The sequence below is a fragment of the Vidua chalybeata genome, chromosome Z, assembly GCF_026979565.1.
Source record: "Vidua chalybeata isolate OUT-0048 chromosome Z, bVidCha1 merged haplotype, whole genome shotgun sequence".
NCBI classification, from domain to species: Eukaryota; Metazoa; Chordata; class Aves; order Passeriformes; family Viduidae; genus Vidua; species Vidua chalybeata.
In genome coordinates, this window is record NC_071570.1 from 27,800,905 (window position 1) to 27,828,162 (window position 27,258).

Consider the following 27,258-nt stretch of genomic DNA (forward strand, 5'->3'; position numbering starts at 1 on the left):
CTGAAACACACTTAACCCTTTGAGAGTTTCTTCCTTCTGTCTATGCTGTGTCCATACTTTCTTTCCCACCTCCCACTCCCCATGTTTTTGCCAAAACTGCAAAAAGGATGGGAAAGGGTAGAATGATATCAGCATTATAAAGCCCAAATCTTACACCTGTAGAACTGGGAAAAAAAAAAAAAAAAAGAAAAAAAAAGTGGGAAAATCAGGATAATCACTATGAACTATTTACGCACCTAGACTAATGACCATTCTGTATGCACTCTATCGAGAAGTGCCGAACATCTTCACCTCCTGTACCAGGTGGAGGTGAACGTATAGCTTATGACACATTTGGGCGCTGCAGTGGAAAACATTTAGCAAAAACTGAACAAGCAATGCTCATCTGCTTCTGTCTGGGTCTCGATCGGGTGTCAAGTGGAAAAGATATCCAAGAGTCAGGCGACTAGGGCAAGGATGTTTTCCACGACAGGCTGCCGTGTCTGTTAAACCAACCTAAGCACAGAGCACCTCGGCTTTTCTGGAACAGAACAATTTGCACTGATTCCATGTCTACTTTACTCCCGAGCTCGCAAGGCGTAGTTTGCAGCTTCAGAGCAGCTGGTTTCCGCAGCGCAGCGGCACAGAGACTCAGCAAGCCCTAGCGGCACGGGGGCTGCCAGAAGCAAGCAGGGAGCGAACACCCCCAGCATCCCCCGGGCAGCGCGGCAGGGGAGGGAGCGCCCGCCCTACCTGGTAGCGGCCCGAGAGGAGCTGGCTGCGGGACGGCGTGCACAGCGGCTGGGTGTAGTAGCGCTCCAGCCGCACGCCGCCCGCGCCCAGCGCGTCCAGCCGCGGCGTGCGGATGGCAGAGCCGTGCCAGCCCACGTCGCCCCAGCCCAGGTCGTCGGCCAGCACCAGCACGAGGTGCGGGGCGGGCGGGCGCGCCGCCGCCGGCCGCGGCAGGCACAGGGGCAGGCACAGACACAGCAGCCGGCTGAAGCACGGCACCAGCACATACGCGCGCCGCGCCATCCCCACCAGCCGGAACTGGGCCGCGGGGACCGCCCCGAGCCGCGGCTCCGTCCGCCGAGCGAGCGGCGCGGCCCACGGGGCGGGGCCGGGAGAGCAGGGCAGGGCTCGGACACCGCTGCGGCCTGGGGCACCGCGTGTGCGGGGTGGGAGCGGCGCAGCTTTACGCCGATGGGTTTTGGTATTAGCTTAAAAAAGAAATTGTAAAGGTATTGCCTAGGCAATTGCCAAAGGTGTTGGCAAGGTATGCTGGCGGTCTCTTCTAATTTTGTTTTGCTTCAACTCCTACATTAAACACCCGGTTCAAACCTCGGAGCCTTTCCCAGGGGAACCAGAGGCAGCAGGCTTATGTCTCAAGTGATCTGTGGTTTTAGGAAAGTCAGTACAACATCATGAGCACAGGATAGAGTGCATTCTCGTAAAATTATCTGGACTGTTACTTCTGCCTTCATAGCAGCTCATCCGTCTTCTGTACTGCCTGTAGAGCTTATTCTGTGTGTGAGCACAGTAAGGCAGCTGCAACACACACACGGCCTTGCTGCTGGCCAGTGTGCAGGACAGGGAAAAACAAGTTGCAACCACATTGAAGATGCAGCTGAGCTGAGCGAGGCGGCGATTATTCCTGTTGGAGAAAATCTCCTGTCAGCATCAGCTGCTAGCGAACACACACTCCCACACATGCATAAGAGAAAGACCCATGTGTCTTCCCTCCCCCTCCAACCCCCAACCCCCTGCAAAATCATAAGCAGCCCGGTGCTTTTTTCTCTCCATTTCGTCTATTCAGATGAGAAGCCTAGATCTTCACCCAGAGTCTGGCTGTAAGATGGTGCTTGTGACTGTTACCGTGTAGGAAGGAAGTGAAGTAACACAGAAGCAGAAATAGCAGCAATATCAACGGGACTGTTTCTTCAAACCATGTAATTGTCTAAAGCAATATTACAATCTACTTAGTTATAATCTTGATGTAAAATCTAAGAGAGTGAAAGGATAGAAATAGCTGTCAACTCTGGTCAATTTTGTTCATCCATGGAATATGCATAAATTTCAGTATGCAGTAGAAGATCAGCCATATATTTCCCATTTAGCTGGAATGGTTAATATGTGTATTCCCAAGTTCATATAACCATTTGGTAGCAGGCAAAAGAACAGTCCACATTAAAATTTGTTTTTCTTGGTTAGAAAGCCAAATACTGAGTATACTGGACTCCTGACTATTTCCTGACAAGTCTCTGTAGGAAGAAAGTTTCTGCTTGTTTTAATGAAGTCTAGTGGATAAGCCTATGAAGCTACCAGGTTGGGTTTTTTTAAAATTCCACAGGTTTCCCTGCTGGTTTGAAAACAACAGCTATGATGAGTGGTCAGCTTTTTTTCTGCAATGAGAATATACTACAATCTACAGTCAGTACTGGAACACGAAGCAACAGTACTGTCCTAAAGTCAGTTTTCCCCAAAGTAAATTCCAGGATCACTGACAAACTGGTGTGTAAATATGAGTAGTATTTTCTTTCAAGAAATGTGATTCATACTGTTTAAAAGCTGCAAGGTTCCGTTTTCTCTTGTTTCTAGTTCAGATCCCATGACCAGTCTCAAATGTCTCACTGAACTGTTTCTTTTTCTAACTTCTTCCATGTCCTTATTACACGTTAAGTTTCATCCAAATGTTAGCACATTCCCACAGAAACCCTTTTTGTTCTCTCAAAATAAGTACTTTGAAAATCTGCACAGTGCTGGTGAAACCAGAAATTTTGAAACAAAATTCATAATTTCTATTCACCTTACATATTTTCAAAGTTATCATGGTGTTCAAATGTAGCTGAATTCATATTTCCTTGTAGAGAAGCATCAAGAGTTATATATACTGGTTATCCTATTCCACTAGAACTGGATAACTTTGTTGCCTGACCATAGTTAAAACATTACACTGAACTGTCTTAAATATATACTGCAGATACTGCATAGTCACAGTCTGGATGTTGCTGCCTGTCATATTTTCTAGTATTTTTGTTTTTTATGTATTTTATTATTAGTTGTGGCAATTGGAACCCCAATCAGAAAAAAAACCTATTTCTCTCAGTATTCTCTTGCATCAAAAGAATAAATTCAGGAAATGGTCTATGTTTAGTCTCTTATGTTTCAGTTTGTCTTTTCTGAATTTGGGGTTGAATAATTTGGATGTTGCTTTGGCATCAGTGATTATAGAAGTCATAAGTAACATAAGGTTACAGTAACAGTGTGGATTTATTATGCCATAAAAGCATGAACTGGACTTTTTGCCATAGCACATGGAAACTTGTAACAAAAATTCAAATGGTAATAGTAACTCTGGTGCAAAAACTCCAGAGATGGAAAAATATAGGAAAATGGTGAACAAAACTGTCTGAGAAAACTGCTATTTACGTATCCTGATTTGAGTATTTCAGAACATTTCTTGATAACTGTCATTTTTCCACCTCATTGCAGATGTGTCTCCTCTGTTAGATGATAAGGTTGAGAAAGACTCTAAAGAAGTTCCTACCAATCTTTCTACCCTGGAATTTCTGTTTGATTGCTAAGAAGCCCTCTTAAAACTCAATACTTAAACATTCTTGCTCTTATTCACTTCCTCTTGCTGTGTCTTGGCACAAGTTTAGGCAATACCATATCTCAATCTGCAACAAAAAGAAGTGACAGGAAACTACAGTAGCTGCTGAATACTTCCTCCACCTCATTTCTTCAGGTTTACGTACTTCTCTCTCTCTCTCTCTCTTTTTTATTTTTAAATAACTTTAAAGGATTAACTTATGTATGTGGGCATGATTTGTAAAGCTTTGTCTTGATACTGTTTCATTTATCCATGCTGTGCAGAATGCAATGTTGAGCTGTTTTGATGAATATTCAGTCAGCTGACTTGGGTATCAGAGCAGTAAAAAGAAGCCAGGTCAACTAGGAAGCACTTTCAAACAGTGCTATCACAGCCACAGCACCTCTAATTCTCAGCAATTCTTGCTTAAAACTACTTCTAATGTCTCTGCTCCTGAATTCATTGTTAAAGAGAAAGCACAGGCATTCTTAAGAAATAACAGAGAGCAACAAGATATTTTATTTGCCCTACATGTTGTCAGTGATGAACCAGAAGTTGTTTTAGTCTTGTAAATTGACTTCAAGAAAGAAACTATATTGCCTTGACCCAGAAACATTGTTACCTTATCTAAATCTTGAAGGTAAATTAAACTTAGAACCATGAAACATGCTGAATTGGAAAGGACCCACAAGGCTCATTGACTCCAGCTCCTAGCCTTGCACAGGACAACCCCAAGAATCATTCTGTGCCTGAAAGCATTGTCCAAACACTCCTTGAACTCTGACAAATTTAGTGCCATGACCATTTCTCTGCAGAACGTGCTCCAGTGCCTAAAAACACTGTGGGTGAAGAGCCTTTTCATAACACCCAAGCTGAACCTCCCTCAACTAGGCTTCAGGCCATTCTCTCAGGTTTTGTCACTGGTCACCACAGAGAGGAGTCCCTTACAATGAAGTTGTGACCTCAGCCACTCCTCGTACAGCTTCTACTAATTGGCCAAGGCTTGAGCTTGGTGTGACTTGGGTCACAAGAGATGTCCATGAGAAACGCCCAAAGAAATCAGTGTCTGGGCTTGTATAATACTACACTGTAAAATGAGAGAAGTTTGTGTCAGCTACATGTAGAAATTATGGGTTTGGAGGCTACAGATAGAAATGCAGTACAAGCTGCCAGAGGTACAGGTTCTGAGTTCACTTGACTGTGGGAATTATATCTGCTATTCATTACTCTTTGCTCAGGCTGCATAAAGCCTGTCCCTTCTGCAGTCAGATTGATCCAGCTGCCATATTAATCTTTCTTCTAAGTCAGAAAAGGAGTTACAAACCTGTCAGGCTGGGATATAGAGGCATTGTTGGAACACTTTTGGCATAGCAAAGCTAATTAGGAAAGTATAGATTAATCTGTCTTGGAGTAACTGTTACACTACACTCTAGGATGTGGTGTCTAGTGAATTTGCATAATCTTAGGAAATACAGAAATTTAAAACTATGTTTCTAAGGATTGTTCTTTTTCTCCATAGTCTAAATAAAACCATATAACATCGTATTGTACTTTAGATTTCTTAAATGCTCACAGAGTCACAGTGGTAAATTGCCTCATTACAAATGTTACCTTTAGAAAAAAATAACATTTTGATGGTTCAGCAAAATAGAACTCAATCACTTATAAAGGTATAGCAGAGAATAATTTTTGAATGGATTTTTTCACTCAAGATAGTAGAACATGTAACCCGGCAGAGCTCATATATTTAATTTTGACCTGCTTTGTAAAAGGTATTCAAAACAGCACAATGTAATGTCAGCTTACTTTATCAAGAGTGAGTGTTCAGTACTCAAATTGTGTTTCTTCTGGTATATACTATTTATACATTTGCTTCTTTGCTGAAGATTTAGAGGCACCAACTCCCTTGAAGAAAGTGCATTTTGGACATGATTCATACATACTTTGAAAACATTTATCTGTAGCTGAAAGGACATAATTGGATTTAAGTTGCATTACTAAGTTGGAACTTTTAACATTGTTATTCAAAAGAATCATTGAGATTATAATTGAATTCCAAATGAATGTTTTAGTAATTTAGTGTGTTCCCATCATACAAACTATTCCAATGCTGCTTACTTGGGTTGTTGAATATTTAACACTCAATAAAGCTCATTTGCTGTGAATTTAATTATATTTTTTCATTGCTATTATTGCTATGTAATAATATATGGCTCATACTGTTGCTTCAATCTATAATTAACAGTAAGAAAAAACTGAACATCTTTGGTGCCTGTCTAGTGGTTCAGATTTAATACAGTAAATCTGTAACTTAAGCTTTGTTCAGAAATTGAACAATAATATACTGTTTGTTGTAGAATATTACATGTAATATGCTGGATGATTTATGTAAAATAGTGAAGAATGGGCTTCCTATAACTGTTTCATTGAGAAAAACTAGATTTTGGTCTTCTATGAGAATTTCTGCCAGGCTGACACACAGAGAAAAAATGTCCAGAGTTCAGTTTACCTTTAGTAATGCCTTTATTATTTTAATGGTTAATGGGATGTTTTTCAATTCCTTATGAAGCATTCTGTGTAGAACTAGTGACATGATTTTATGGTAAGCTTGCTATTCATGTTTAAAGAAGACAGCATAAGCTACTTTACCTCAAGGGTAGGCAAAGGAGGAACTGTGAGTGTGAGGGAGGGAGAGGAATTTGCTATTGGACAGAATCAAGAGCACATTTCTCATATGGATTAACACAGATATGCCAGCCAATGTGGGAACAAGCTGAATCAATGATGTACTCCTTCCCTGCCACTTTCTGCTCTCAAGTGCTCCTGGGAAGCAGAACATGGCAGCTCATCAACTCTGTTCAGTTCTCTAATGTGAACAGCGCATACAGGGAATTAGGAAGTAATGCCATTGAATTTCTCGTATATGGCAATGAAGATCTTGAGTTTAGTAACTAGAAAAAAGTGAGTAGCTTAATTATCTTAATTTTATGCATATTAATGGCACTATTTCCTACTGCACAATTTGCTGTATCCTCATCTATGTTTATATTTTGGGACTTTCACCCTTTCTCTGAAGGCGCATTCTTGTTGGTTCAGTCAGCACCAGTGGCTCCTGTATAATGGTTGCTGGATAATTTTTACCTAAAAGTTCAACTTCCAATTTCTGTCCAACTTTGCTGAGTTCCATGGGAACATATGCGAAAGCTAGACTCTGCTGAGCTCCATAGCTGAAACATCCAGATGTGGTATTGCCAATAACCTGAAAAAGCAAAAACCAATTGTATTTATTTTCAAGATGCAGTGGATTTTCTGGAAAAAAAAAAAAAACAAACCCAAAACCAAAACCAAACAACAAAACAAAACAAAACAAAACCAAAAAAAACCAAAAAATCCTCACACCAAACCCCAGCCAACAATCCAAACAACTAGACAGCTCACATTTTGGTTTATACATGTCAGACATCAAGCAAGTTTCAAGTATGTCATACAGTTCATAATATTCTCAACAGAGAGTAACACCACCTGAAACTGTGAAGTTTTTGCTTTTTTAAAAAATACCCTGTTCTTATTATGTTCAATTAAGTTTTCACTGGAACATATACAATACATATGTGTATGTTTATTATCTATAACAATTTAACTGCTAGTGAGCATTTCAAGCCATAATCTATGTTGAAGTGTGCAGCCCCAAACTTTGGTGTTGTTTAATTTCTTTTGAGTAGCAAAAGTGTTTTCTTAGAACAGCAGTGAACTTGTAGAAGAAGAGAATGGATGACAATACACTAGTCTGTTCCAACCCTAGTTTCAGTGACTTGACAGCATTTCACATCTTCTCTGTATGTCTTCACTTCTTGCTTGAAGATTAGTGTGTTTATCACAGCTTCAAATTGTTCTGGGCCAGTAAAATAAAATTAATGCATTCACACTTGAAACACAAAGATTCTATTCATGGAGAATTAAGACTGATTTTTTTGCAACATGAACTATAGTCCTTGCCTTGCCATTGTGCCACACACTTTCATTTCCCTCTGGATCAACATTATCTGTTTCCAGGGTGAGATATACCAGTTGTCGTTTGATTCCCTTTTCTTTAATCTGCTTCAGTGCTTGTTTTCCTGTAAAGTCTGCTGCCTGAAAAAATACAAGATAAGGATGATATGTGTTTATTTGTGTTCTCCAATATGTTTGGAGATATAAATATTTAAATGTATCTTAATGTGTTTGCCCGTCACATGAGTATTTTGTATGAAATATAGATGAAATCAAATCTTTAGCAGATAGTAGATCTTGTATCTTGGTATTTTTATACTGGTACATTATATCTTGGTAACTTTATTCTGTATATTTATTTTCCTAGATCTCAGCCTTTAATATCCATAATTCCAATGTAGCGGAAACATATATATAGTGAGCTGTGTTAAAGACTATCTGCCCAGTTAAGGTTGTAAGCCAGAAGACTGTACATCATTTCAATGTCTATGAGAAGACATGAATTCCAATGCCCAGATCCTAAAGTCTGGGCCTTGCTCTGTGAATACGCTTCCTTTTGCAGGCATCATCTATTTATGACAGTAGCCTATCAGTATTCCACTTTGATGTCTCTGCCAGGCTTTGCACACCTGGCAGTTTACTCCATATTCTTGTTTTAACGTAGGTACATTTTTTCCCCATATCTACCATTTTATAGGATAATGAAGCATGTTTTGTAAAGAATACTGCTATTGGCTGGAGTTCCCTTTTTCAGCCTGCTTAGAAAGGTACAAGCAGATTCTCATATTTCCAGAAGACTGCACAAATGTGTGACTTGTATCAGGGTAGTCATTGGCAAGTTTCAGAACCCTCAAGGGTATATAGGACAGTATTTACTGTATCTGATCACATTGAGCTGATTCTATCACAGAAACATTTAGGTAGGAAGGCTCCTCTAAGCTCATTGAGCGCAATCTTTCACCAATCACTGCCTTATTAACTACAGCATAGCATGAAGTGTCACATCCAGTTGTTTCTTGAATATCTCCAGGGATGGTGACTCTACCACTTCCCTGGACAGTCCTTTCCAGTGCTTAACAACCCTTTCCATGAAGAAATTCTTCATTATGTCCATTTTTTCTCCTATGGCATAGATCAGACAGAACAAAAGAATTATATTCAAACTAAATTGCCAAATACACACAAGCCTCCCCATGGGCAGAAACATAATAGCAGTTACAAAGTCCTTTAGCTTTCGAGCCTTTGCTTCACTAGCAGTGAAAGCCATTTTAAGGTAGTTGATCTTAGGTCTGAAGAAGAAATTATATTAATCTGACAAGTGTTTAAGGGAAAAGAAATGAAATATTGTTGAAATCTTCAAAAATACTGTTTCTGGTAATGTTCTTTAATTTCAGTAGAGAATTATTGCACTGTCAAAATTGCAAGCAACATGTATGTTGAATAGATATTATACAGTTAGTTCATGTGTTCTTGTATTTCTTGAGGTCCATATAAATCCATGTGTAGGCTCAGAAGAAATTATTTAAGTGATGAAGAGGTTTTGCACTATGAAAGGCTAGGATCTGTAAGCAGTTGTGAAAAACAGCTTATGAACCACTTAAGGAGCAGTTAGTCTGAAAATCAAGGTGATTCAACTGGGGATAAAGCAGATACTGCACATAAAGGTCAGAGCCTTTACCCTTGGGGGGAAAAAAGCATGAAATACAGGTCAGATCAGAAATCAGAATATGAGGATTCATTTTGGAATATAATGTCAAGATGCAGCTGCAAAATATAAAGTGAAGATCTAACACCAGAGAATAACCAGCTACTGGTAGTTCCCTCTCACTTTTTTGCTACATGGTAGGTACAATTGTAAGAAATACCTACAACTAGAAATGCAAATAAGACTGTATGTCATAGCATGGCTCACAGACTAAAATGCCTTGCATAACAAAGAAAAATAACAAGAAGTAAACATTCTACAGGGATACTTAGCACTGAATCAATTCCTTCCTATTCATGCTAATGTAATGTCAGGTATTTAGCTACATGGAATGTAACTGTGGAACTAAATGCAAGTATTCAAATGCAATGTTATATGCCCTAGGTATGGAAACCACTAGAACAAGCAGCTAGCAGGCTTTAATATCTACCTAAGCATGGATCTTTTTTTTGCCTATTGCTTGCAGATACAAAATTAAATCCTTTCCCAATTCATTTTAACTGGGCCAAGCTTTTGGCCAACTGGAATAAACCACTACATAGCTATTATGCTAAATGAAGATGCATATGGGGGATTTAAGGTAAAGGGCTTGTTCTTTGCTAATTTCTGTTCATTGAAGGTTAAGAATATTTCAGTCTTTTTAGAATGATACCTTGGAAAAATAACCTGGATGTAACCTAGAACTCAAACTCTACAAAATACACGCCTGTCATATATATATACACATACTGCAGAAATGTGTGTATCTACACGTATAAATACATAAACAGATGCATGCATACATACATACTTGAACACTATATGAACATGCATAAAAATGTATGTGTGAAAATACATGTGTATATATAATGCACAACTGTCTATAACAGTTGTGCACAAAGTCTATATACACTTTTAAATATTTAAAGCACCTTCTTGAATTCCAACTATAGGAATTAAACTAGTTCAGTTTACTTCTTTTACCGTTCTTGGCTACCCATGTCAATTTCACACTAACCATTATTTATTTTTGCTTTTTAAGTGTATATACATGGGATTGTTTGTTCCAATCAAAACAGAATTTGGAAGCTGATACATTCAACCTCAGTCTGGTTATTTTTGGTAAGAATGCTTCCTCTTTCTAGGAGAAAAACAGTTTTCATACTGATTCTATTTGCTTTATCTTGTCATACAAAATATAATGCAAAAAAATAATCCTATTTAAACCAGTATAATATAACAAAACAAAAGAAAAACAGCTGCTGTTACCTACTATAACCATAATGTTACAACTCTCTGGAGGCAGCCTCTATTCAGTATTTTGAAATTTTTTGTAGCTAGATGCTCTTTAATTATTTCAGGGTAACACTCCAAATGATATCTGCCTCACCAGCCTGATAAATGAAGACAATTTTTCTTCTCAGAGAGCAATTATTTGACAAGTTTCTTTTTCTGTAGCAAATCAAAACTACAAATTACACCACACAAAAATTTTTAAGGGAGGTGGCCAGTCTGCATGTATGGCACCTGCACCAATGCATCTTTCATTCAATCCACCTAAGCTCTTCTTATATGCAGTCAGCTCTAGGAAGTTGATATGATAGAAACAACTGATGAATTACTGAATTATTTTGACTAAAAATCCCTATCTAAGTGGGTGCTTATTCCTTTACATGGCCAAACAAACACACAGGGAGTCACCTAGATGTGCATTTTATGCAGATAACAAAATCTTTGCAGATTCTTTCTAACATGTTTCCTAACCTGTATAAATTTATGGAATAAGTCCTCTGTTTTCTGACCCTCTGGAACCAAATGACGTAATGATAGAGTGCAGCTTCACTCACTCCTGAACTTCAATCTGAATTGGAGGAAATTGACAAGACTTAGGTGGAAAAGTACACTCAATAGGTTATATGCATAATACATGGGGATTGAAAAGAGGGGGAGGAGAAGTACCACGCCTCATCTCAAATATCCTAATTCATCCTTTTTCCTGTCCCTGGGCTCCTTAGCCCTTCTTCAGTAAAGCCTCTGATCTTTCTTCTTCCTTCCTCTTCCCTTTCTTGTACGGAGTAAAGCTGGCACGGAACACAATCTTATTCCAAGTTATGGAGTGAAGTCAGTGACCACTGTTGTAGTCATTTCTCTCAGAACAAAAGGGATGCAAGCTGGAGAAGTGAAGCAAGGGCAGGCAATGGCAGTCAGGAGGAGCTGCAGGAATTCTTGAAGCTCAGGCTGTTCCACACGAAGACCATGGGAAGACAAGTTGGACTGAAACAACTGAGGGGCAGTTTTGGTAAGTGGCCAGGGCAGAAACAAACGACTAGAAAGAGGAGGGAAAAAAACTGTAAATCTAAGCCTGCTATCAAAGGAATAAAAGGATGGAGGCACATCCTTAGAAAGCTCATTCTTGTTTCCTGAGAGATAACATCTTACACATTGTTATATTGGAGGATAGGTCAATACTCAAGGACTGGATCTTGTCATTCACTTACCTATATGAAGCTGAAGAGTGTGACAAAACTTCTATTCATAATGCATACCAAAGCAATTAAATACTCATGTGTCTAACAGGTGTAATAGTAAAAACCAGCAAATGTCAAAGTGAGAAAAAGAGGTAGCACTTGTAGCCTGAGAGATGGCAGTCACTGAGCAGGGATGGAGGAGATGAAATGCGATTAGTAATAACAGACAAGAAAAAAGCAAGAATCAAAGGAGAAGGTTTCAAGTTGGTAGTACAAAGGAAAAAAAAAAAGCAAAAAAAATGGGAGAAAAAAAATCCCTGGTAGAATAACCTAAGAAAAAATAAGAGATTCTGGATACAGAAAAATCTGGAAAGTTTGGAATTAAGAACAAAAAACCTGCCCCAGTAAATAAAGAGAGCTGAGGCAAAGAAACACTGCCTCCGAAAACAATAGCTTCTCCTAGTGGAAACAGACAAAATATGAGTTAAGCATTTGGATCCTGTCCTATTAGAGCACACTAGAGCAGAGGTCCAAAGGGTTTCCTTCATCTACTGCACTCCCATAGCAAGCCTCGGTGCTGTTCCCGTCTCTGCTTCTGCAGCAAGCGCGACCAGGAGATGGCAGTCTTGGATACAGCAACACAAGCACAAACTCACGAACAGCCAACTGCGGACTTAGAGCTCAGAAAAATCCTTCTGAAAGAATTAATTTCCGTGAGCTGAAGGTTTTTCACTCAAACATCAAGTTTCATAGGGATTTCTGGTCCATTACAGTCAGGAGAAAAATAAGGCTATTTTAAGCATTCAGAGGTGATATACTATATCTTCGAGTACTCGAAAATCTGAGCAAGTGCAAATGTATGGAACAGCATTCTTGGATGTGGACCGAAAAGAATTGCAGATTTTCTTCCTTAAAGATATTCTGTATATTTCCTGGCACAGTGACTAACATTAGGACGCTGCTGAATATTTTGTAGCAGAGTTCTTATTAATGAGATACCTAACTAACTTACTAAATGCAATTGAACAGCCAAAAGAAAGTCAACAGGTATTAAAAAAAACCCCAAACCATCCCTACCTGTACAGAATTTTGTTGCACAGTTGTGAAAGCATTTTATACTCTAAATTATAAATTGATGCTGTTAGTGACCCTCCACTTTAGTTAAATTGCAGCCCATCCTGCTCATCTGTGCAAGGAAGCAACTAACACTAACATTAGTGAAACAGGGATTATCAAGCAGACTCTAGAGAAAACCACCTAGAACAGGGCCTCAGACTTAGTGACAAAATGGAAGTTGCCACAGAAACCCTGTGGAAATGGGTTTACTTATTGCCATGTTATAATTTAATACCCTGTGAAGTATTAAAGAAAGTCAGCTTCAGCTTTGAAGAGTTTTTCCTATTATTCATGACAAAAAAATTACTAGTTTGTCTGTACATGAAGATGATGTATGCACTAAACTTTCTAAACACAGAGACCATCAGGATTTTATGAGGACTTTACATCTCTTCATATATATTCCCCAGATACATGAATGTCCTTTTGTAGAAATTAAAATTATTTTTGATCGTATTGCCTTCGCTGGCATCTGGCTCTTCATTAATTTTAATCTGTTTAGAAACTCTTTTCATTTTCCATGACATACCACTCAAGATTCACTTATGCTGAAGTCTTTTCACAACAGTTTTGTGAGTATTTCAGCTGCTTGTTGCACAGTAAGAAGCACTGTAGTAATTAACTGAACAGTGCCTGTTTGTTCTAATTTACACAGCACTTTCCCCAGCTGGAGGCGCGTGCTTAAAGGAATAATCTTTGTGAGGAGCTGAACAGACCAGAATGTCAAAAAGAAGTATTTAAGTATCTGTTGCTTGTAATTTTTATCTCATTTACCCTTTTTTGAGGAGAATGTTTCCATAACAATAGAAACAGGTAACAAAATAGTGTTTGGCTTGTGTTGACTCACAGCAGCCTGTGAGGTCTGTGCTATGCGAAACAAAACCAGAGGCATAGAACTGGGACCCAAACTGCCAAGAAGCAGAGTAAATAATCTCACACTGCATTTCATGCTACAGTGCTTCCAGTAGCTGAATTAGCTCAGGTACTTCTGAAGTGTCAACATATAGTCACAACTGCTCTCAATTAAGTCAATAAAAAAAACATTTATTTCCTTTTTCCCATTAATTCAACAAAACTGGCAGATGTTTCAGGCTGACATGCTGCATTTCTGTGGGACATTAATTCATGCCTATTTGTCTGCAATGTGAGTACCTGCTCTGGAGAACTGCTCCAACCCTGCATTTCAAACATGCAGAGTGTGCAGAGCAACTAAAGAATCAAGTGCTTCTTGCACTTTAATGTTTTTCTATTATCTGCATGGATATCTTGGCAAGCAACAGCTTTCCAGCAGCTTTCCCTGCTTATGGCTGCTTTTCTACTTATACTAAAGGAAAGGTAAAAAAAATGAAAACAAACAGATGTATCAAAACAAAGTGGAAATAAAAACAAGTAATAGTAACATTTTTTTATTGCCTTCCCTGCAATTCTACTAATCTCTCCTCAAGATGGGAAGGCTTTGATTTGTAAATGCAACTTAATCCTAATCTATACAATTCTGTATTTCCCTCACATGTGACACTTCCTTGTATTAAGGCAAAATTATACTACCCAATGGAGAGAACTATAACTCCACTACACGTAGGAACTGCCATTTACAACCTTGGGAGCAACCTGCCTCAATCATGCATAGGTTGAAGAACTTTATCTTCTATAGACAGGTCAACAGTGAGAGGAAAAACACTGTCCAGGGCTTGTTCTGTTATCTTCAGTGAAATTGTCTCATAAATATAAAAGCATCTTTTTATACTTAACATGTTTCTGTTATTCTTTTCTATGCAAAGTTCAAGATTTGTTTTTTATTTAGAGCTGTAACTTAAAGTTTGGGATTCTTCTTATCAGTTCTACAGCGCCACCATATAACAGGGCAAAAATATCAAGGACCATTTATTATCTAGGTATTACCATTTCAGCTATAAAGGGAGCATAAATAATGACAGCTTGTTGCTATAACACATTGCATCACTGTCAAGATTAAATGTTTTGCAAATATTTTTTCTTCTTTAAAGAAGAAAAATATATATACCTTAGACTGTATTTATATTTATATAATATAAATTTATATACTTCAATTTACAAACTAATAATTGAAGCAAAATATTAAGTCAGAAATAGCCTGTCATTTAGGACACCTCACTTCCAATCTCTAGGACCGGATTTTTCATGTTAGAAGCTTCAGATCTGTTGTGCAGGCAACTACTGTTTGAGTTGATGGAGTAACGGATAACAGCAGATGGCTTTAGGTCTGCACAGGACATGATTTCATCAGTTTTTGTGGAAAGGTCCTCTATTTAACAGAGTTTAGACATTTGATTTGTGATTCATTTGGACCGGGAAAGAGAATTACAAACATTTTTTTGTATCTATTAGACTAAAACACAATTTGAATTGCTAAATATTAATACAAAAAAAAGTGAGGTTGCTAATTAGAGGAGACTGAACAACATATGGAACAATATATTTTCTTTTTTACTGCACAGTTAAATTCAACTAGGTCCATTCTCTAACCTTCAAATCAGGTGAAAACAAGTTATAAGCAGAGAACTGCTTCAGAAATTCCATGAGTAACTAATTATTCTTTTAACTAATGTACTAACTTAACTTATATTTAACTTATTGTTGTCAGTTGTCCCTAGCAGTTCTAAAAATATACTTTTTTTCAGTAATTGTTGTAGCAGAGTGGTAGCCAGGGAAAAAAAATTCTAGACATACCTGCTTCAACAAGAATGAATAGGTAGAATATTATCACAATATGAATAGGTTTGTTCAACTTACCTTTACATATATATATATATATATATATATATATATATATATATATATGTGCGCGCGCGCATGTGTGTGTATGTGTGTGTGTGGGAGGGGCCCCTGGGCTGCCCTGGAAGGTTACACAAGTATAAGTGAACTTATCCATCAGATGTTATGCCCTCCCTGATCTATGTCAGTCAACAGTTGGTCTACTCCCCTGTTCCAGAAAGTTCATTGCTCTCGTTACCCCTATTGGTTCTTTCTGTAAAGCCACTCCTTTTCCCTCTCTCCATTGGTTCTGTGTATGTCACCCCATCCTTGTTCCTCCCCTTAGCCTTTCCCCTATTGGTTCATTTGTACCCTGACCACTCCTACCCCTCCACTGTTATATACCCTAGCCCCGCCTTCCCTCGGGGCTCTCAGAGTCTGCTTCCCTTCCGAGTGGTTGTCTCCCTGCACCTCTCCCACCTCCCTCGCCCTCTGCCTCTCCTACAATAAAACCCTCGTGGAATACAGCAGCCTGAGCATCCTCCTGTTTCTCCAGTGGAGCTATCCATAACTATCTGGGCACCTGTGGATTAGCCAGCTGTGGGCCACCCTGCTGGACCAGATCTGCAGGCACTTTACAATTGGCGCCCAAACACACTGACCACTTCCCTGGCCAGTGCAAATGTCTCCTCAAACCTTCCAGATCTGTGACCTGGATTTTCAGGACTTTAAGCGTCGTTCGGAGCCAATTCCAGGAACAGTTGTGCTTTTATCTAAGAAGACCTCTGCTTCCTGACCCTGTCGACAGCCTGTAGAAGTCCAAACTTGCAGCTTCGGGGGAAGCTTTGGACCCTACAGGACCGGCTGGACTCCACCACCCTTCCAAGGCTCCCTTCCTTTCGTCTGTGTTTTATTTTTCCCTTTGCTTTGGTTGGGATTTTAATTGCTGTGGGAAATATGGGCAATCGCCTTTCCCCAGCGAGACAGGAGTTCTACTCCCAAGTTAAATCCACCCTTGTTCTGGGGAACATTTCTTTTAAGAAAAGGGAGTTAAAATCCTTTGTTAACTTTATTTTTGAGCATTTTCCCGATGTCACTAAGGAAGATGCTTCATCTGTTATGTTCTGGGGAAAAGTTGGGAGATATATTTATGATTTACAAGTTGCTGGGAACTTTAAAGTGGGGTGTTATTTTCCTGTTTATGATTCCATTTTTAATTTAGTTAAATCAAAAGGGGAGAGTTGGGTCCCCAGTTCTCCTACCCCTCATTCCTCCCTCCCCAGTCCTATTCCCACTTCCCCTAAGGGTGGGTCGGGAGACAAATCCTGCCGCAAAGAGGCACAGTGTTGCTGCCGTCTCCCTGCTGCTTCCCGTCCCACTCTGTCCCTCTCTTGTACTGGGACTGGCCACCGCAGCATGAGCTCTACCCACTCCCTCGCTTCAGGAACTCCCGATCCCAGTTCTAATCCCAGTTGCAATGATAGCTTTAATAAGGAGTCAGCTACACAAAATGGCGACGGCCACATGGCCGATTGTCAGACCCCTCAAAATGGCGCTTTCCCTCCTTCATCACTCCTTCAGGTTCCCACCACTACATCGCCACTCCCTTCATCGTTGGGTGCCGCCCCGCGTCGGGTCCCTCCCTTGCCATCACGTTGACTTCCGTGTCATTGGGACCCTCCCCTCCTGCCTCCCTGACCACACCCCTGGGTGGGCCCCTTGTGGGTGGGACAGGCCTACAGGAAAGCCATGCCCTGGTGGGTGGGTCAGGCCATGCCCCCTCTCCTGCCACTTCTGGTTCCCACACCACAGGAACCGGAAGTAGGCCTGGCCGGAAGCAGGGCATCTTGGCCTGCCGGGTTTCCCATCACTGAGACCTGCCGATCAAGGAGAGGCTCCACGCCCTAGCCCGTCCTGCTTCATCCTCAGATGAGGATGAGGACAGTGACGACCCCCAGCCTACCACCACGTTGGGGTGCGGGGGCTGAGCCCGGATTAGGGAAGAGGCCATCCGGGATGGGGACCTGGATCTCGCCAGGGACCTGGGAGCGTTCGCGGCACCTGTGATTTTGAAAAGAGGGAAAGAACCCAAGTGGGAGCAGTTGCCATATGTAGAGGTTAAGGAATTGCGGAAAGCTGCGAAGAACTATGAATGCAACTCACCATTTTTTAAGAACGTGTTAGACCTCACGTTCTCGGGCCATACATTAGTGCAACATGATTTGAGATGCATTGCAAAGGCACTTCTCTCTCCCACGGAACTCCTCTTATGGGAGATCCATTGGAAAAAACTGTTAAAGCCACTTCTTACAAAATATGATCTCATGGAAGTGTTGGAAGAAGGGACTGAGGGACTTGAAGCCCTCAATTAATTGGCCTGAGGACCAAATATTACTTCCAAACGATTTGTTGGATGAGATCAGAGATGCTGGCAAGGCCGCACTCCTTAAGATCCCTGATGGGACTACCCCGCTCCAGAACTTTGCATCTGTTGTACAAGGCCCAGAAGAGACATTTATAAAATTCATAGACAGACTGAGGGAGGCAATAGACAGGCAGATTGATCATATTGAAGCAAGAGATGAGCTTCTCTGACAAATGGCCATGTCCAATGCTAACTCTGAAACTAAGAAGGTGCTTCGGGCATTACCTCAGGATCCTGAACCTACCATCACTCAAATGGTTGAGGCATGCTCGAAAGCTGTATCCATGGAGCACACAGTAGCACTGGCCGTAAGCAAAGGCGTAGGAGAAACCATGATCGCTCTTTACAATACCAGGTGCTTCAATTGTGGCCAGTTGGGACATATACAAGCAAACTGTCCACATTGACAACCGGAACACCCGTTCCATACTAACATCCAGTTTCCAAGATCTGCCTATAGGAACCCATATCACCATCAGCAACACCGGCTGGGAAATGGGCAGCGGAGCGCGACGAGGGGCCGTGCGAGGACAGCAAGTGGCCCGTCGCAGCGTCCCAGTCTTCCTACTATCCAGGAGCACCACTGCCCACCCAGTACATTTCTATGGACTGGCGCAGCCACGAGGACGAGCTCCGCCTCTTCCATCGGACCTGTCAACTAGACCAAGGTCTCCGCCTAGTCCTCACCAGCTCCATCCATATCCTTTTCCCGGATGAAGATTTGGTGTGTGTTCCTCCAGGGTTCCTTCCACCACCCTACAGCCAGTAATCAACAACCGTCCTTCTCCTTGGAGACAGTCTGAATACCCCTGACAAACTGACAATCATCCCTGAGGTAGTCTGTGTGGAACCAGGTAATGAGATCACGGTTTCTGTGACCTACACTGACCCCCTATTTTCGTTGTGAAAGTGGTCACCTTTTTCTTTACTTTATATCCTGGACACACAAGACTCTGATGACAACAATGACAATCCACATGTCTTTTTTACACAGAATGTGTGTAGAGAAAGACCATTAATTAAGTCTATAATTTCTTCCCAGGGAAAATCCATCTCCCTGATGATGATGGCAGACACTGGAGTGGACATCACCATCTTCCCTCAGGCAAAGTGGTCCCGTGACTGGGAGTTGGTGTCCCCTTGTGGCACAATCTCTGGAGTGGGAGGAGCTGTCAATTCTCAAAGGAGCAAAAATCTGGTAAGCGTAGAGGGACCCCAGGGTCAATTGGCAACCATCAGACCCTTTGTAGTCCCATCTAACATCATGCTGCTAGGCAGGGATGTTTTGTCCCAGTGGGGAGCCAAACTAGACATCCCTGACCCTAACTGGGATTTTTAGTGTGGGCCACTGCAGAGCACACCACCCCACCTTTGAATTGGAAATCAGACATGCCAGTGTGGGTGGACCAGTGGTCCCACCTGGTGGAAAAATTAAAGGCGCTCCAAGAATTAATTGCGGAGCAGGTGTGCCTGGGACATTTAATACCCTCCACCAGTCCCTGGAACACACCTGTCTTTGTGATTAAAAAACCTGGCAAAGACAGGTGGTGCCTGCTCCAAGATCTCTGTAGGGTCAATGATGTCATAGAAGACATGGGCCTCCTTCAGCCTGGCCTTCCCTCTCCCTCTATGCTTCCCAGAGATTGGCAGCTCGCAGTCATTGACATCAAGGACTGCTTCTTTAACATCCCATTATTCCCCAGAGATGCTCCTAGGTTCGCATTTTCAGTGCCCTCCATCAATCGTAGCGAACCATTTAAAAGATATCAATGGACCACTTTGCCTCAGGGAATGAAAAGTGCTCTGCCAAACCTTTGTGGCACAAGTTTTGTCACCCATGAGAAAAACCTTCCCAGAAGCTGTTATTTTACATTACATGGACGATGTCTTAGTTTGTGCCGCCACAGAGACATACTTAAAAGCAGCTCTCGCAAAGACAATTTGTGCCATCGAGTCAACAGGATTCCAAATTGCCAAAGAGAAGATCCAAATGTCATCACCGTGGAAATACCTAGGGTTCCTTATCACGGGACAGACCATCGCGCCCCAAACCCTCACTATCAGGGAGGACCCACGAACACTGCGTGACCATCACATGGATCCGACCTCTCCTGGGACTCACCACTGAGAAGTTGGCACCCCTTTTCAACCTCCTTAGGGGAGATGGCGACCTAGCTTCTCCACGTCAGTTGACAACAGACGCACATCAACCCCTGGAGAGAGTCCCGGACGCACTGAAACACCGCCAAGCACATCATGTGGCTCAGTCCCTTCCCATTGAGTTCTGTGTCCTGGGTAAGTGTCCTCACTTCCACGGTCTCTTATTCCAATGGGACACTAGTCAAAAGGACCCACTCATTATCATTGAGTGGTTGTTCCTTCCCCATCAACCCAGCAAAACAGTGTCCACCCCCACTGAGCTCATGGCTAAATTAATCACAAAGGCCCGTTTCCGCCTTCGGACCCTCGCAGGATGCAATCCAGCGTGCATCTACCTACCTTTAAATTTGGAACAATTGGATTCATCACTGCAAACAAACGAGAATTTACAAATTGCAATTGATAGCTATCCCGGACAGATTTCGATTCACTATCCAAAACATAAATTGTTCAAGGACACTTTACATTTGGCTCCAAAGACATTCAAAAGCAAAACCCCTATCAAGAACGCTCTCACGGTGTTCACTGATGGATCAGGTAAATCCCATAAATCAGTGATCACCTGGAAGGACCTGGACAGTCAGAAGTGGGAGTCTGATGTCCAGATAGTTGAGGGTTCCCCCCCAGATAGCAGAATTTGATGCAGTCGTGAGAGCATTCAAAAAATTTCAACAACCATTCAATCTAACAATGTAATCAATGTAACAGATTCGGCTTATGTCACCAGGATAGCAGAGCGAGCAGAACATGCTCTGCTCAAAGAAATTCAGAACAAAAGAATTATTTAGTTTGCTCTCAGAGTTAATTTGGCTGATCTCCCACAGGGAGCAGCCTTTCCATATTATGCATGTCCGGTCCCACACTGATTTACCAGGCTATATTGCTGAGGGCAACCGAAAGGCGGACTTATTAGCCATGATAACACAAATGTCACCCGACAGACCTACTTTACTGGATATTTTCCAACAAGCACAGCTTAGCCATGCTTTTTACCACCAAAACATGCCAGCGCTCTCCCGACAATTTAAGATATTGCGAGAGCAAGCCAGAGCCATAATTTCCACCTGCCCCAATTGCCAGTCCTTCGCCTTTCCATCTGTAGTAACAGGGGTCAACCCTAGAGGACTGGGAGCTCTAGAACTCTGGCAATCTGACATCACACATTATGCACCATTTGGACGTCTAAAGTACATCCACATGTCTGTTGATGCATTCTCAGGAGCTATATTCACCTCCCTGCACACTGGGGAGAAGGCAAAAGACATCATCAAGCATTTTTATATGGCCTTCGCCACCCTGGGTGTGCCAAAAGCGTTAAAAACTGATAATGGTCCGGGGTATAATCCAAGCAGTTTCGGGAATTCTTACAACAATGGGTGATTGCCCACACCACCGGCATCCCACACAATCCTACAGGCCAATCTGTAGTGGAAAGATCCCATAAAGAAATTAAGAAACTTATAGAACAGCAGCATAACCCTACCTTGCTAATGACCCCAGCTGAGAGACTGTGCAAAGCCATATATGTGTACAACTTTATGAACTGCTCTGATAGAGAGTCGAACCCCCCCATCTTAAGACACTTCTATAATAACACCAGAGCAGTCTTAAAGGAAAGGCCTCTGGTGCTCATCAGAGATCCAGAGTCAAAAAATATTCGAGGTCCATGCCCATTACTAACTTGGGGAAGAGGGTATGTATGTGTCTCCACTGAGCAGGGTCCCAAGTGGATTCCTGGAAAATTCATCAAACCCTATCTGGACATCACGCCCATAGACGACACACCCCCAAACCATGCTCCTGAAACATCTCAGCCAACTCAGCCAGACACCTTGGTTGCGTGGAGACGACGCCCTAAGAGAAAGAAAACTGCACCACCTAATCTCATTGCCTGCTTGCTGATCACCCAGCGATACTTACCAACCATTAGAGATGCAATTCTTGCTACCCCTTCCCCTCCGACTTATCCTCCTTTTCCCTCTTACCACTTCCCTCGACCTTCTACCCTTTATCCCTAGCCCACAGTTTTAATTTATTTTATAATCTTTAATAAAGGGGGGGAGAAAGGAGGGAAGGAAATTAAAAACTCTTCCATTAATACATGTTTTGTTTTATTGTTATACCAGAACCACCGAAACAACAAACACCCAGATGGCACCAGTCAAGACACCCCACAGCTGTCTGATTGTTGTGACCATAATTGCCATTGTTGTATGGCTTCAAGTGGCAAGGAGCTGAATTGTCCCACAGCCCAAAGAAAATGTGTGGGTCATGCTGGCGAAATCCATCGGACAAGACCACTTCTGTATGGCCATGGGCAACATAGACAACCCATTGTCTATGTGTCTGGGGGGAGTCCCCCTGTCCAAAAATGATTATCCCTATGCAGGAATGAAATGCAACCCAGCGGGCTCCTGGCTTGGGTGGGTGAGGACCCTTCCGCATGCACCACAGGAACCCCAGGAATTGGAGCTACTGGGGTCCACAAGAGCCTATTTTTGCATTTGATTTTATTATAAGGCACCACAGGCAAACCATTGAGACACCCTCAGAGATATATCTCTAACTGACAAAGGTATAATGACGATTGGTGCAATTATACAAGCATCATATGGTCCAAGTCCTACCCATATCCAAAGGAGCTCCCCAGGGGAGTGTTTCTGATCTGTGGGGACAGAGTATGGGCTGGGATCCCCTCCAAGACCAAAGGGGGTTCCTGTAGCCTTGGCAAACTTACCATGTTGACACCCAACAAGACCTAAATTTTAGATTGGAAGAAAGAAAGTCAATTGGCTCTCCAAAAACGATCCTATGGTGAATCCAATCCAAATGCAACTCAGAAATTTATGACTGGGGCAAGAGCAAGAGGGTTGCTGCATCCATCTTTCTACCATGGTATGTGGCAGCAAAGGCCCTCAGTGAGATTTCTCACCTGGGCTGTTGGCTAAGTAAGTAGGCCAACGCAACGTCCGCCGCCCCGTCAGACCTGCTGGCGGATGAAGAAATCACCAGACATGCCACGCTGCAAAATAGAGCAGCAATAGACTTCTTACTGCTCGCCCATGGCCACAGTTGTGAGGATTTCGAAGGGATGTGCTGCTTCAACCTGTCATCAAGAAGCACGTCCATCCAAGCAAACATCCAGCAGATCCAAGCACAAGTTAAAGATCTCAAAACAGAGACCCGGGCTGTGGACACGGTGAATAGACTGCTCACGCAATGGGGTGTCCCTGGGTGGGTGGTTCCGATCTTAAAAGGACTATGTTGGATTTTGATTATAATTTTTATTATTTCCCTTGCTTTAACCATCTTTAAGAAGACTTTAGTTAAAACTTTAGGGAATGTTTATTTAATTAACAGAAAAGGGGGAGATGTGGGAGGGGCCCCTGGGCTGCCCTGGAAGGTTACACAAGTATAAGTGAACTTATCCATCAGATGTTATGCCCTCCCTGATCTATGTCAGTCAACAGTTGGTCTACTCCCCTGTTCTAGAAAGTTCTTTGTTCTTATTACCCCTATTGGTTCCCTCTGTAAGACCACTCCTTCCTCCTTCCTCATTGGCTCAGTTCGTGTCACCCCATCCTTGTTCCTCCCCTTAGCCTTTCCCCTATTGGTTCATTTGTACCCTGACCACTCCTACCCCTCCACTGTTATATACCCTAGCCCCGCCTTCCCTCGGGGCTCTCAGAGTCTGCTTCCCTTCCGAGTGGTTGTCTCCCTGCACCTCTCCCACCTCCCTCGCCCTCTGCCTCTCCTACAATAAAACCCTCGTGGAATACAGCAGCCTGAGCATCCTCCTGTTTCTCCAGTGGAGCTATCCATAACTATCTGGGCACCTGTGGATTAGCCAGCTGTGGGCCACCCTGCTGGACCAGATCTGCAGGTGCTTTACATACACACTATATGGTTACAAAAGTACATGACTAAAATTTCTCTCTGAAAATAAATTACAAAGAGTTATTTTTCACATAGACAACATATAGCATTTGGAAATTGCTCATCTAATGTATAATTTTGATAGCAATGAATGTGGGGAATATTTTTTTAAACAAATTGGTACTTATAAAGTAATTATAATTGTAGTTGTATCGTTTATTTACTAAATCTATTTTATTTTTCAGCTAATGGAATTTTTCATGTTCAAACACTTAAGGAATAATCTTGGAAATAATAAAACACTTTGAAAATAGTAAGACATACCTTGTTTAGCTTTACAAAATACTCCAGTCCAGCTTCCAAGGGATTAGTGTCACAGTTCATCTGTTAAATGATATAAATTCACCATCCATACATTATGGACCATCATAACTTTTGGATTAGGCATTATTCATTCTACACATCTTTCCATTTACTCCTGAGGAAAAATCTTCCACACTGTGCATGCACAGCTTCTGTCTTAATACACTGCAAGCTTCCAACATGGGATTCAGAAAAGGTATCAACACACCTAATATGACATATAGATGTGTAAACCGGTCATCTAAGTTTCCATATGCAAAGTAAACACTTTGCAAAGTAAGAAATAGGATTTTTCATCATAGCAGAATGGAACTTCATAACTGAGGTATGCACATCATTTGCAACACAGCAGAGTGGCTTACCCAGAGAGGAAAATAAATCGCAAAGCCAGTTTCATTCACCGCCTTCCCATTAGGTGGAGGGGGAATAATTTCTTAGGCAGCACTTGAAGAAAGGATGAAAATAACTAACACAGGGCAAACCAAAAGGAGCCCTAAATTCCCATAGTTTCAACCTCTTAGTTCTTTCATTTCCAAAGGAAAAATGCAAGGTAAAATGAAATTCCCCCCAAATTCTCTAGGCCCTTTGAGTAGTTCTTTGTTATGAGTGAGCAAATTCTGCAGGAACAGAATGGAGGAAAAAAGTTCCAAATACATTATGAAGAAAAAAAAAAGCCTTTCTTGACATAGTTGTTAGAGAAATAAAACACTTTGAGTACCTGTCAGCCAAATCTTTGATTTTAAAACACTAGAGCTCAGCAAAACCCTCATAATTTTGTTATACACAAGAGGAAAACCATCCATTAATCAAAATAAGTGTTTCTTTGCCAGCAGTTCAATGGAGTATACCAGTTGTTTCTATTTTAAAAACCGCCATCAAGAAAGTAGCTTTTCCTGCTTGAGGAAAATTTTCTTTTCACACTAAACAGAGAAAATGGTACAAATAACAGCTGTGCAAATTATGACTAAAAACTGCATAGTCATAACAAAATAAAAAAAAAATAAAAAAGCCCCACCAACACAACACCTCTTACCCTCTTACCCAACACACATACACACACACACAAAAACAAACAAACAAACAAAAAAAACCCAAAAAAAAACCCAACCAAAAAACCACATTAAAAAAAAGAAACCCAAACAAACCCAAACTTCCAGAGAAAATAATAAAGAAGTTATATTTCCTGACCTCTGCTCCCCAGGCTCGGAAACCCTTTTCCAGCCTCAAAGCATTTAGAGCATATGTTCCAAAGTTATCAATTCCCTCTTTTTGGCCAGCTTCCATGATTGCACTGTAAAGAGGTACAGAATCTTCTTTTCTATGGTAGAGCTCCCAGCCCAATTCACCTGTAACACAAAAAAGATTAATGTTTTAATCAGCTCAGTTAAATGATCCTAATAAATATATTCCTGTCCTTGGTCAAAAGTAAAGATCAATGCAGTAAGTGTTAATTCATACTCTAGGGTCAGTTCTATCATATAGTAAGTCTAATTCCCAGCAAGAACTACCAGAGGATTTGTGCCCTACATCTTAAGCAGTGGTACTATTATTCAAATTTGAACTGTTAACTGAAAACTGTGGGTTAAAAAACTATCAAAATAACTCATAAGGAAAGGTCATGTAACAAAGTCACAAGGATAAATTAAGGGCATTTTAAACAGATGATGACTTGGCAAGTGAACAGCAAATGTAACTGAGTGTAAATAAGAATGTGTGTATTTAGAATATTTAGGACAAGAGAAAGAGAATATGAATTGCAAGGACTTCAGCTGCTTCAGAAAGCTCTCAATTCAATCTATTACACTCAAAATTGATGTAAAAAGGGAAAAAAAAGTAACCAGGAAAGCCAAATACTAAGCACTACAGTGTTACATTTTCAAGGCACATTACAAACACTAATATACAGTAATCCAAAAACAATTCTTGACGTTGGTTTTGCAGCAAATACCAAAGAGGTTATCAGAACTGGCCTTTTGTTCTGCAAAATAAATATTTACACTACAGGGTGTTTCTAGAGAAAAAGGTTTTGGAAAACTCAGCACAGACCCTGACCATATCACATCTGAAAGTCAATGTACCGTGATGCCTCCCACACTTACGTGTAAGATGCATGAATACATGATGAGATTTAGTTTTCAACATTATTTTAGTGACATTTATTATTTTATTCATTGTCTCTTTCCTTAATTGTATGTTTTTTCCATTGCTTACCTGTGTAAGATATCCTAATGGCAGTAACAGCAATATTGGAAAGTTTCAGATGTCTACACTGGAGAAACTTAAATGAAGCATCACTTAGGTCTTCATTTGTCAATTTCTGGAGGACCTGTCGTGCATATGGACCTGCTACACTAAGTACTCCCATCTCATCTGTCTTGTTTTCTATTTCAACCTTGTATCCACCTCTTGTTATTTTCTCTTCTATCCATCTGCATATAAAACATAACACTGATGTTACACTTCCTACAAAAGAACCTGAATTTTGTAAGACTTTATTAGGTGTTATTTTTTGTTAGCGTTCATTTCCCCAGCAGCTCCCAGTCCTCTACTCTCAAAACTATGTGCCACATTAGACAGACAAATCCATCGTTGATGTTAAACAGAGTTTTCTGGTGAGACATTGATAGAGGATCACAGGCATCTGAGATACAGCCAGGAAAGAAGAGCATTTAAATGGGTAGAACAGTATTTTTAAGATACAAGCAAGAGGTGACCTCCTACAATGACAACAGATTTGGGCTTGGATCCAGAATGTGTTAATAAAATGTTAACATACAGGAAGAGTAAGGAATAAACACTATGAACATAAGAAATCTCTAAATAAATGTCTGTGACAACAGAAACATACAAGTAGGTTTGTTACTTCCTGAAT

At 41.2% G+C, this 27,258-nt stretch overlaps 2 protein-coding genes across 3 annotated transcripts in view; both read right to left on the reverse strand.

Annotated features, from left to right (window-relative positions):
- ARSB (arylsulfatase B) overlaps nucleotides 1-1,014 on the reverse strand; it is a 64,169-nt gene extending 63,155 nt beyond the window's left edge. The window contains exon 1 of the mRNA XM_053931351.1: nucleotides 733-1,014. Coding sequence (XP_053787326.1) covers nucleotides 733-1,014 — 282 coding nt within the window. The remainder of the gene's footprint in view (nucleotides 1-732) is intronic.
- A 5,061-nt stretch (nucleotides 1,015-6,075) lies between these two features.
- Nucleotides 6,076-27,258, reverse strand: part of DMGDH (dimethylglycine dehydrogenase) — a 47,336-nt gene continuing 26,153 nt past the window's right edge. Inside the window, exons 12-16 of one of the 2 annotated variants that reach the window (XM_053931777.1) lie at nucleotides 26,598-26,815; nucleotides 25,575-25,732; nucleotides 24,348-24,407; nucleotides 7,568-7,702; nucleotides 6,076-6,830 (exon numbers count right to left, since the gene is read on the reverse strand). In XM_053931777.1, the coding sequence (XP_053787752.1) occupies nucleotides 6,615-6,830; nucleotides 7,568-7,702; nucleotides 24,348-24,407; nucleotides 25,575-25,732; nucleotides 26,598-26,815 (787 nt within the window). In that variant the 3' untranslated portion in view covers nucleotides 6,076-6,614. The remainder of the gene's footprint in view (nucleotides 6,831-7,567; nucleotides 7,703-24,347; nucleotides 24,408-25,574; nucleotides 25,733-26,597; nucleotides 26,816-27,258) is intronic. The other variant, XM_053931778.1, reaches the window with a different exon arrangement.